The sequence below is a fragment of the Motacilla alba genome, chromosome 3, assembly GCF_015832195.1.
Source record: "Motacilla alba alba isolate MOTALB_02 chromosome 3, Motacilla_alba_V1.0_pri, whole genome shotgun sequence".
Lineage (NCBI taxonomy): Eukaryota > Metazoa > Chordata > Aves > Passeriformes > Motacillidae > Motacilla > Motacilla alba.
The window spans coordinates 111841406-111853580 of NC_052018.1; the positions used below are offsets into that span (position 1 = coordinate 111841406).

Consider the following 12175-nt stretch of genomic DNA (forward strand, 5'->3'; position numbering starts at 1 on the left):
AGAAAATCAACTATTTATGTGGAAAAAAATAAAGACTCCTAAAAAGGACAATGAAGAAAGGCAGAATGCTGGTTTAAAAACATGCTGCTGTGATAGGGAGCTGCCACTCATTATTCAAGCAGCTTTGCCCCTTCTCACAAAAATAAAACAAACAAGCAAAAATGTTTGGTTCCGTGACCAGTGAAAAAATCATGTCAAACTCACTCTGTACAAGGTATAACAAACTTGTGGTTTTCTTTTTGCCTATCCACAAGACAGGTCACAACTTCTATCCTGACATTACACTGTCTTCTTCAGGGACTGGGTTTGATTTTTAGCACCAATTTCCTTCAAATCTCCACTAAAACCAATTCTTAATTCTGCCAATCAAAAATCCCTGTGATTTCAAAATGCAGACGTGATGGAGGATATGCATCCTAAAACTAAGTGGGGAAAAAGATGATTACCTCTATGCTGCAAATGTGTATAATGGTATAAAATCACAGGAAATTGAAGAGGAAAAAAAATCCACAGGCTTTTCCCTTGTGCCTCACAGGGAATAGCTAAGAAGTTAAAATACTCTGAAGAAACTAAAACCACTCTCATGGCGCAATTTCAGGGACAGAAATGGCCTCTGACAGCATTCTTTGAAGCATCTTTTGGGGCTGTTACCATCTTCCTATCTAGGTACAACTTGGCAAACTCCTTGTGTGCTGCCAGGAGATGCAGAGGGCTTGGATAATGAAACGCTCTGTGCGTGAGCAAACCTCATTCCCAACATGGAAAATTTACAGCCTTTTTATCCCTCCCTCCCTGGTCGCGGGGAGTTCTTGCAGCCTTCAGCTTCCTTTTATTTGTGGTGTTTAAGTGGAGGAGTTGAGAGGGAATACTTACATTAGACACCACTGTGATAAATGCATGTGCTATGAGGAACGGCAGCGTCTCGGGCGTTCCGTACTCAAAACAATCCTTCATGAGGGAAAGGCCATTTTTGCCACAAAACAGACACACGTAACGAAGCAAGTGCAATGGTACTTCTACATCCTAGAAAGAGTCAAAAACCAGCAGAAGAGTCAACACTAGATCGTTCACACATAGAGGGAATTCAAAAGCTGCATGAGTGTAACACAAATCCATAGAAGGTGGTTATTTTAAGTTTCTAGGAAATGTGCACCTATTTAAAAGTGGACAACTTACATTCATATCACAGAACGCCCCTAATATATTGCTTTCTTGAGCAGAAATATCCTGTTTAAAGAAAAAAAAATAAAATTAACTCAAGCAATAAAAAAACATTTCTTGAACAAAAAACCACTGCCATTTACCAGGTATCACAGTCAACAATGAAAAACCCAAATTCCTTAGTCAGAGGAAGACAGAAGCTCAAGCTTTGCTCCACTTTTCCACAGCAAAACAGACTTTTCCATACTTCTTACCTCTTTTAATATATATAAATACACAAATATACTTAAGAGGACATTTCAGCAGTGTCTCTCAAAGGCTGGATAAACAGATTATTCTTCAATCCCACCCCTGTTCAGATCACCCATTTTTTCAACAGGAATATGGCCAAGGGCACAGTCTGTCACACCAGCCTGAGAAACACAGAAGAGAACCAACCCAGGGACTTTGGGATGCAATTTCTAATAAAGATGAGACACACATGCAAACATCTGATTTTAGATGAACTGCAGAACATCCTACAATCCCACACGTAATGACTGAAAGGGTTAAAACGTCAAAATATTCATTGCCATTTAATTGCAAATACTAAACTTTTATATATAACAAAACACCTTGTACAAAAGAAATGTCAGACTTTTACAGGAGTGAGTGAAGTGAGGAAGGGGAAGGAATTCTACCACCCTATCACTCCGTTAGCTACTCGCTGCAACAAGAAATCTATTTTCTAGAAGCACTAAACTTAAAATGGTTTAGGAAAATCGCTTTTCTTTTTAATGTCCACAACATCCACTTGTTGAGCAGTACAGAGTGGGAAGTTTCTTTATTAGGGCTGTAACATATTGTGGGTTTCATGCACTTGCTGGGGGCAAAAGGGCACTGGAGGTGTAAAAAGTGGCTGTAAAACCCAACATTGCCATGGATACTTGTAGGTAAAGCCACACATTCCTCTTCTTCTCATCCCTCCATGGCAAACTCCCAGTATTGATAGTCACAAATCAAATGCAAGTTTAACACAAAGTTAAGTTTTTAAATGAAATTTCCTGAATATATTTTAAATAGCTGTGTAGGAGTAATCTCAGAACTGTACCAGAGGATGCTGGAGGCAAGCAATTTTGGATGGATTAAGTGTGATACAAACATTGTGAATTATTCAATATGCTCATATTATAGCTAAGCATTTCTTTTCTTTTTTTCTTCTGCTGAACTCCAAGTCATGCCTGAACTCGTGATACTCTACCAGTTATTTTTAAAACAGCTTTGAAGGCAGTAGGTGGTATGTTTTTAAGCAGCAAGAAAAGGTGTTCAGTGCTCTGCTCGTGAAAACTGCAAAAATGGTGTGAGAAATTTCATTAGTTTTCTTGAAAAAACAAGAGATTTGTTGTCAAGTCAACTGCAATTCTTAGAATGCAGAAACCCCAACTCACAGAGGGCTGCTGCACGAGTCCTGCAAAGCTTGGAAAAGGCTGCTTTGAGAGACTGCGTCTGGAAATGTGACTTCTGTTCTTGCAGATGGCAAACAGAACAGCCTGAGAGCTCCTTACTCTCCTCCTCTCACTCCTTCAAACGGATGAGGATAGAAGAGAATTCCTCGTGAGACTCTAATATGGCATTAAAACCCACCATGACTTCAGGAGAAGCCAGAGCAGCTTTCCAGGACCTTGACCTGGAGAAAAGCTGGAGAGGGACTTTGGAGAAAGGCAGGCAGGGATAGGATTGTCCCAAAGCCACACAGCAAAAAGAAAAGGGGGAATGGCTTCAAACTGCCAGAGGGCAGGGCTAGATTTGGGATTAGGAAGAAATTCTTCCCTGTGAGGGTGGGGAGGCCCTGGCACAGGGTGCCCAGAGAAGCTGTGGCTGCCCCTTGGATCCCTGGAAGTGTCCAGGCTGGATGGGGCTTGGAGCAAGCTGGGACAGTGAAGATGTCCCCACAGCAGGGGACTGGAAGGAGATGAGCTTTAAGGTCCCTTCCAAACATTCCATAATAAAATGCACTGGCTGAGATCTGACCTGGACACAACCTTGGCAGAAAGCACGCATCTTCCAAGCAAATATTTACTGGAGAAGGAGAAGCAGAGAGCACAAGACCCCAAAGAGCTGGGGACTGCAGCTGGAGACACCTCAACAACCGATATTGTTTCCTCTTTCATTCCATCCTGTCAAGATCTGTTAAATGTTGGGGAACTCCCTTCAGATTCTTTGTTCATTCTGAGACAGTGCCAAGTTCAGGAGTGCACTTCACATTGTTGCTCCTCTCTGCAGGATTTCAAGAGCTCCCTTTTATCAATTCTTTTTTCCCTTGCTCTGAAGTGCCCATTCCAGGTATTTCACTTGCTGCACTACGTAAAGGATAGGGCATACTGTTATAACCCACCCTGTATGCAAGGGATAAAAATAGCCCATAAAGAAAAAACCAGATTAATTTCAAAGCATGAACATTCCTCAAAAGCCAACCACATTTTTAGAAATACTTTGGGTTAATTTTGTTCAGGATGAAAAACAGACACAAATACCCCTCTGGGCACGAAAAAGATTGACAAATTTCAAGAGAGGTGTTTACATGGCTCTTCTGGATACCAATCAGGCTGCTGTGATCTTCACCCTCACTTAGAGATGTTGTAAGGGACAAAAACAATTCCTAGCCCACAACACTTAAGGAAAGATCTGCATGATCCTACAGGTAGAGACACCTGACTCCCAAAAAACCCTGCTTTGCTGTTCGTTTTCATGCAGCTTCATGAACTCCTGAACAAGGGGAAACCTCCCGCTCCCACACGCATGTTTTCCTTCTCCACCAGTGTAAAATGGCTTTGGCAAGCAGCTGAGAAGGGATCAGACTTCAAGACTTGTCTGCTGAACAAAGAACAAAGCCCTTGGAGGTGTCTCGGAGCAAAGGACAAGGGAAATATTGACCATTAATTGTTACTGTGGAAAAGCCTCACACTGGGAACTCCTACATGGCAGCCTAAGAGGCCATTTCTAGGCACAGCAAAACCTCAATGGATGTGATAACTCCATGACATTGTGGAAGTCCACCTCAAGAATCTGAAACAAGGAATTTCTGAAGTCAGAGTGGAGACTGGAATCTGTTCTGGATCAGCAATTTTCCCTTTTCCAGGGCAAAGGAAACGTTTGGTGGGAGAATGAGCGCTACACCAGCTTCTCCCAACAAATTTTTGGTAGATTTAGACTGTTCAAGGATCTGTTTAACTTATAAGTATAGCTAATGCACTCAAAGCAGATTTTTTTTTTTATTTTAGAATCTCTTGAGGACTGAAACCAAGCCTGATTTAAAGCAAGAAGTGCTCTTATTACAGGGACTAATAACTTGTTTCAGTTCAGCTAAGATGTGCTCTAGACTGAAATCCAAAATTAAATTTTAGACTTCAGTGAGTCACTCATGGGAGCATTAAGTTTTGACATTAAAACAGCAGAATAACAGAATCCTACTGCTTCCCAGATACAGAAAATACCAGTTTGTAAAAAAAAAATATTGATGCTGAGACCTTTTAAAAGCAAAATTTAAAAATCTTCCCCCCTAAAAAAAGGTATACAAATATGGCAGGCTGGCACACTTCCACAATCCAGACTGGAAACACACAAAGTCTAGCAGAAAGAAAAAAACTCGCTTTCTCAGGAAAGTGGTTTTCTTTCCAGCCTGCCCTTAAGTTATGTTTTTAGGCTAGCTAATGAATGTATTTGATAATCCAAGTGATGTATAAGAGATGATACATATATTATATATACATCAGTATGTCTGCAGTGATGGGCACCATCACAGTACAGCAAGCTACAACAGATCTGGCTCTAAATCACTCCAAGGCTGCACACCAAGGGAAAAGAAATCCCATCAGGCACCTGGAGATTTCCTTTTGATCGTCTGGAAGTGAAATTCAAAGAGAAGGAAAAAAATGCATGAAATAGTAATTTAAAAAAAGGACGTGTGATAGTCCACAGAAAAGCTGCTCCAGAATTGTTCATTCCACTTTCCTCTGAAGCCAGTCCTAGTACATGTCCCACAGGAGTGCAGAAGATAAATCAATTCACTTTATATCTACACAGATATATTGAAACTACCTCTGTTAACTTATGCCCATGTGGTTTGGAGAAGAACAAGAACCAAAATCCAGCCCACCTAAAAAACCTGCTGTGTAGGGGGTTTGAACTCCATTTCTTTGCATCCGTTCAATCAGAACTGATCAGATGTTGTGACCACCCTAACTCACACAATTATATCTGACTCAGCATCTTCTCATTTTGGACTTAAGTTTATAAAGCAAATTTCAACCCTCAGGGCTCCAGTGAGCTCCCACAACTCTCTAAATATAAAACAAAAGGAGTGGGTTAGCTGCACTTTAATTCTCCACTTTGACTTCTTCAGAAGTTTGTTGGATAGAAGCTTTTCTTATATAGTGAAATGTACATCTAATTTGCATACAAATATTGTAAAATAACTCATCACTTGTTATTAGACTACCACAAGTTGGATCAAAAGCCAACCATGCCAAAAATGTTTTGTTTCCGCTAGGAAATGCTAAAACCGTATTTATTTCAGAAACTGAGAATTAAACATGACAGGATTTTAGAATTAATTTTTTAAGAGGAAAATCAGGGAAAATGTGAATGCAGCCATATCAAATATCAGAGAGAAAAATCAGCACCCTGGAACAAAGCAATCTGTGCTGATCACAGCTATTCCAGTCGATTAACCAGCTGTTCTAACAAGTTTGGTCTTGCACAAAGTTTAGTTTATGAAATTTTGCTTCTAGAACCACAGACTGGAAAGAAAAACTAGTGAACTAATGGGTTACTAATGGTTAGTGAAGTAATGGGTTACCTTCTGGAAGAAAGGTTTTGCTATAGTCCCCTTCTTGCCTACCTGTTATTTAAACAGCACAATAATTCAGTGTACAGTTCCAGCCAGCTCTTATCAATACATTACCTATAACAATTAAGCACAGTTTAAAGAAAGTGGACGAGTATGTATATATTTAGGAAGTTCCTCTGAAAAGCTCTACTGAAGGCAACAGGAGAGCTGAATGTGCCCATCCTGAGTGAAAGCAACCAACACCAATCTGCTCCTTAATGACGACAATTAACCTTTCACCAGACAATCCAAGAGAGACACAAAGAGAAGATATACCTCTATCGTGGGGTGAGTATTATGCTTATAAGCTGTGTACAGAGGAAACTGTATCTGAAAGATTTTTGCCACACACAGCAGCAGCTTCTCCTTCTCATCAGTACTCCACAAGCTAAAAGCCTCCGTGCTCTTGGCGGGCTCCTCCTCGCTCAGGATACAAGTTCTTGCAGAATCAAACTTTTTCTCTAGAGGTTTTTGTCGTTCTCCATTCTCTTCCTGGTGAGACTCTCTCTCTACATTCAGGGGCTCCTCAGCATGATTACTGTGCTCTGGCCACGTTGAATCTATGTTAATAGTGCAATGTTTACAGAGCTGGTCCCGCAGAGCTTGGACTTGGGCAATCACTAAGTTAATCAGCGCACAAACTACTTGGTTAAAGATCTCCAGATGTTTATACTCCTTGAAACAGCACAAACATTGTCTGGAAGAAAAGAGAAAAAAATAAATTAATAACAATTCCTACAGTTAAAATCAGGCGGGTACTTAACCAAGAGAACTCTTCACATTAAAACATTTTAAACAATTATTTGACAGAATCATAAAATGAAGGAAATCCAAATGAAACAGACTCTACCCAGCAGCAAGTGGGAGTCACAGAACCCTCCTTAAGCCTTGAGAACATCCCATTATTTCCAAATGCTTACCAAAACTATGAAGTCCCTGTTATCATTTAGCAGCTGGTACAGCAAGTAAAACACAGAAAAAAAAGCCTTGTGGGCAAGGTCACTGTGCTACTGAAGAAGTCACGTTTCTCAGTATGTTTCTGACTCCGTTTCCTCATCAGGCTTTCTCTGTTGCTCTTTACTGCAATAAATCATCCTGACATTCTTGTCAGCTGTTTCAGAACTCGTTATTGTTATTTTCAAATCAACAGGGCTGCAAAGTAATTTTATTTTTAATGGAGTATTCAAGTTCACTTTCTTTATCTGCATTTGGATGGTGATCCCACGCACACTGATATCCTTTATCCAGCTAGGAAAAGGCAGCTCAAGTATCTTCAGTACTTTCTTCACTTGGCAGGCTCAGAGATTATTCCCCTGCTTATCTGCTGACCCACTGTAAACTGCAAAGAACAAGAGGGGAAAACATCCCTCTGACAATATCATTAAAAAATCAATTAAATCATCAAGTTCAAAAGCTCTAATGTAACTCTAGTTGTGGGCAAGGAATAACTGTGGATGCCAAACAGATTCTGGGGGGATACATATAATATATAAATATATTTAGGTACCCTAAACCTATGGTCTGGAAACAGCTGCTTCTTCCACACAAACAAGCACCTCCCTCCTTCTGACAAAAACGGTGGAGGATATTCCTGTAGAAGGATTTAAATCCTGGAGAACACAGCAAAGAAAGCCATCCCTGCGCTGGCCTTACTTACTGGAGAACAAAATTAAGGCTACATGCTTGTGACAGACTCTGGGACATGGACTCTGCCCTTCCTGACTCAAACTCTACTACACAACGTAACTGCTACATGAACTGGGAGCTGTCTTGCAGCAGACATCATCTCCATCTCCTGTCAGACACAGAACAAGGGACTCCACTCCACCACCAGAGCTCTCAGATATCAAAATAACATAAAAATCACATGTACCACTTCGAAAAGAAATCAAGTAGACAAAAGACAGGACAAGAAATCATCAGTAAGTAGCAATGAATTTTTTTTTCTGCAAACACATAATTCAATTTAGAGACTGGGATTAATAAATCATAATTTTTAGGGGGAAAAAAAATCAAGAGAACCCAGAGCTAGGACAGGTAGAGGGTGCTGCCTCTCTTGATGGAACACAAAGATGCCCTTGAGCTACAGCTCTTAAAGCACATACTTTCTGAATACAGGTATTTATTTTTTCAGGGGGTTAGACCAAAAGGTGACATTCAGGATTCCCTAATTCCAGGTACAGTAACTGAAGCACCTGAACCCCTTTGATCCATTTGTGCAGGAAAGAAAAAACCCTTGAATACTGTGTAAATGGAGTTTCACCCATGTGAAAAACATTCTTGTCATTTACTTGGAAATGGATTTTCATGTCAACAAATGACAACAAGGGACTGCAGGCAAAACCCCAGTGTGTCCTCAAGCATTTAGCCTGGGGGAAAATGATGTTCAAAAGGTCCATCACTTATGCCTACAAATTATTGCCCCACTTAAGAGCAACAAATCATCCTCAATAACAATGAAAATAGTGAAGATTTCTCACATACTGGAGAATTCTTGTCCGAGACAGGTTATGTGCAAAACCTCCTAAGTCTTCCTCTGTTGGAATGTGGAAGAAGAGCTCCACCAAAAATTGAGGAGATCAATAAAAAATGAGGATGCTACCACATAACAATTTCCAGAAGAAAACTAAAATGGAAACACTACATGCAGATGGAAGAAAAAGGTGCTCTTAGGACCAGTCACAAGTGATCTTCTGAAGGAAAGCAGAGATTTAAACTACAGGCAACAAAGGCTAAATGGTTCTTAAGGAAGGCCTCAAACCCCAAACTAGCAGAACTCTCAAAAGCCTATTTGGCAGAGTAGAGACAGGACATGAAGTTAAAATGTCAACTAAAACTCCTTCCTGTGGCCTCTTTGTTAGACTCTCCTTTAACCAGCTTAAGGACTGTTCTCCAGGCTCTTCCAGTATGAACCCACCACATATGGAAGGCAACAAGGAAACCACAAGAAAATAAAGAGTTAAATGTTATCCAACCTTTATTTTGTTTCCTTCAGGTTGGATTTGTCAAGCTGTAGAACAGAACAAAACTCTGAACAGATGATGACCTGGAAAACTGGGTTGCAATTGTTCTCTGACAAACTTGGCATCTAGGACCTGTCAAGAAATGTCAGGAGTCTGGTCTCCATGCCTGCTGTTTATTTTGATTTAAAAATTCCTCCTCTGTGTCTAAAAGCACATGGCAGAAGAAAATGGACTTGGCTCATAACTTTTGGGTGAAATGAGGAAGAGGAGGTTTCCTACTTTCACAGGTATCCAAAAGTATCCAAAACGTGACATTCTTTTTTTTTTTTTTTTCTGGAGTCTTCTAAATACCCAACTAGTATTTTCCAATTTATCCTCCATGCTTTTCCCAATATTACTTATGATGATTCAGTTTGGTCTTAAAACTACTGCTGAACACTAAATCCCAAACACCTTCACTTTAGATTCCTTCTAAAAAGTAATATCCATACAATTCCTTGAGCTGGAAAAAAATAAGTGGCTGTGAAGTAATTTATCATTATATCATAATGCAATGATATCATTACTTTAAAGAAACAAACTCAAAACAACAGGAATTTAAATACCAAATTACATTATGCCTTTTAATCTAAGACAAAAACATGCAAAGCATTTTCTTTATCAGTTTAGTAGCTACAGGCTGCAATCCTTCATCACCTTGACTCAGAGTTTCAGTACATGCAGAAAAATTTAACATGATGGTTCCATTCAGTTACCTTTTCTTAAATTCTTCTTACCCTACCTCTGCCTCTGTCCCAAAATTTCATGTAAAAGCAGCAAGACACATTGTTTGTCACCACAATAGAGCTGTTTGCTTTTTTACACAATTATTACAGCATCCAGAATGCCAACTGCATTCAAAACATGCTTTTCCCAAAATGCACTGGGTAATGAGTTTATTTTTATTTCCTCAGTAGTAAAACAGTCTTTATTCTCCAGGTATCACTTAGCTACACATTAATAATTTGCTAATTCTAATCACTCTACTGTATTTTAAAAAGGGAAAGCTGCTGTTGAGATTCAGCATCCTCAGCATTCAAACTCAATCCAAAATTACCTTTGCGTCCACGAATTGATGTAAGCAAATATCTTGAGGGCATGTTCCTTTCTGAGCTGCAAAGCATCACCACCTTCAATGTCTGATACTAAAGAAAACAGAAACATAAACACATAAACAAAACATAAACACATTTTTAGGAGGGAAAAACCCCAACATGCACTTGTTCTGTTCTTAGAAACTACCTTTGACAGCACAGAAAAGAAATACTTTACTGAAGTAAAACCACGTAGATTTGGTTAACAAGGTTTAGATGCAAGACTTGGAAACTCAAAGTGCATCATGTTCTTGAATGCTGCTCCAAAGGTTTGTGACTGAGAACAGACCCTTCTTGTAATTCTATTTTTATCAAATATTCCTCATAAGCTTTACTGAGAACTCCTGATTGATGTGCACTTTCAAGTATGAACTTTGAACAACTTTACTCATTAACCAGACACCTTGGGTTTGGTCTTTTGTTTTGCTGGGGTTTTTTTTTTCCCCAGATTTATACATGTCTGAATTTTGAGATGACCCTGAGACCTCCACTTCCTTCTCCTGATCAGATAAAGACTGAGAAAAACAAGCAAACAAACAAAACCCAAACCACAACACAACTATCAAGATAAGAACAACGTGCTGTGTACATATAAGGTTATTTCAGACTGAGCTGACGATCCCTGCCTTCAAATAGACACATCTATCATGACATTTAACCATAATGAATCACTAATTGGCAAAATGATAAAGGCTTACCACATTTGTTACACAGGAAACCAGAACAGCTCTGTACTGAGTTCAAACCCCAAATGCTTCACTGAGGGATTATCAAATGTCCCACTTCCCTCCAAAAATGCTTCTACACTCAAATAAGGCCAACACCAGTAGGTCCAAGCTCCACTCAGGCAGCACCCGATTATATCCCAGGGCACTGGATTCTGTCTCCTGGCCACACACCTTTCCCCAACCACCAGTGCACAACTCTTGCTTCCTCCTTGTCCTGACCTTCCAAACATCTGTACAATTATCTAATTGCTACACAAACCAGGGTCAGCATTCCTTTTAAACGGATCTTTGCATTTATAGCACATCTAAGTTTTCATCTCCACACTTCACACGGCACTTCAAGCATTACACGCTCACAAATCCACTTCACAAGCAAACTTTGAGGGAAAGGTTCTCCAACAGCAGTGAGCTCTTCTGCATCCCTGCCTCAACCTCCTCTCCAACCTCAGCCCTGCAAGGTCCTCTGTGATCCATCCTTCCAGGTTCCCAAAAGCTCAAGCTAATGAAAGTCTGCGGGCATGGATCAGAAAGCAAAGTTCAGAAGAAAACCACTTCACAGAATAATCACGCTGAATAAATACTTATGACTTCTTTGAAATAAGGATATCATATAGGCACACACATCCACATTTCCATACATATGCATACATTCAAATAAAAAACTATCCAAAAAGCAGCCTTTGAGCAGGATACCATCAAACTTTAAAAACCACTTTTCTGTCTCACTCCTAGAAGGCTCTAAAGATCCCACAAGACACTGGACAAAGCTCAAGATGGAGAAGCAGACTAAAAGATGGGAATCACTCAGGATCACCTTTTATTTTCAACACCACAAATTAGCAGGACAGTTAACTCTCTGAAAGCCAAAGCACAGCACTGAAGAAACCAAAACTCCAGCACACAATTTAGGTCAAGCTTACCACAAAAGACAGATCTTTAGCTACAGATAGTATTAAAAAAAAAATAATAAAGCCGCCAAAAAAACCCTGCCCAGCATCAAAGGTTCATAAAACCTCTGTTTTCCCAATTTTGTGAGCAGTGTTTCACTAAGATGAATTCCTTCAAACCTGACAGAAAAAAAACTGTTGACAATTTAGTAGTAACAAAGGTGATTTTACCTTGTAGGATCTTACATTTATATTTCTAACACTTCTCTTCTCTTCTCCCACATCACCCAGCTCTGACAAGCAGGAGTAACTCCAACTCACAGAGCAGCCTTTTCACTTCAAGAGTTTGAATCACTCCTAAATTTCCCTCTTTGAGATTATAAAGAACTGAAAGTTAAGCAAACTGGCTCCTTAAAAGCTGCAATTGCCATGTAAA

At 39.8% G+C, this 12175-nt stretch overlaps 1 protein-coding gene across 11 annotated transcripts in view; it reads right to left on the bottom strand.

Annotated features, from left to right (window-relative positions):
- Positions 1 to 12175, bottom strand: part of USP34 (ubiquitin specific peptidase 34) — a 112778-nt gene that overhangs the window by 84127 nt on the left and 16476 nt on the right. For all 11 annotated transcript variants that reach the window (XM_038132827.1, XM_038132817.1, XM_038132818.1 and 8 more), the window contains exons 2-5: positions 10088 to 10175; positions 6305 to 6725; positions 1177 to 1227; positions 874 to 1023 (exon numbers count right to left, since the gene is read on the bottom strand). In XM_038132827.1, the coding sequence (XP_037988755.1) occupies positions 874 to 1023; positions 1177 to 1227; positions 6305 to 6725; positions 10088 to 10175 (710 nt within the window). The remainder of the gene's footprint in view (positions 1 to 873; positions 1024 to 1176; positions 1228 to 6304; positions 6726 to 10087; positions 10176 to 12175) is intronic.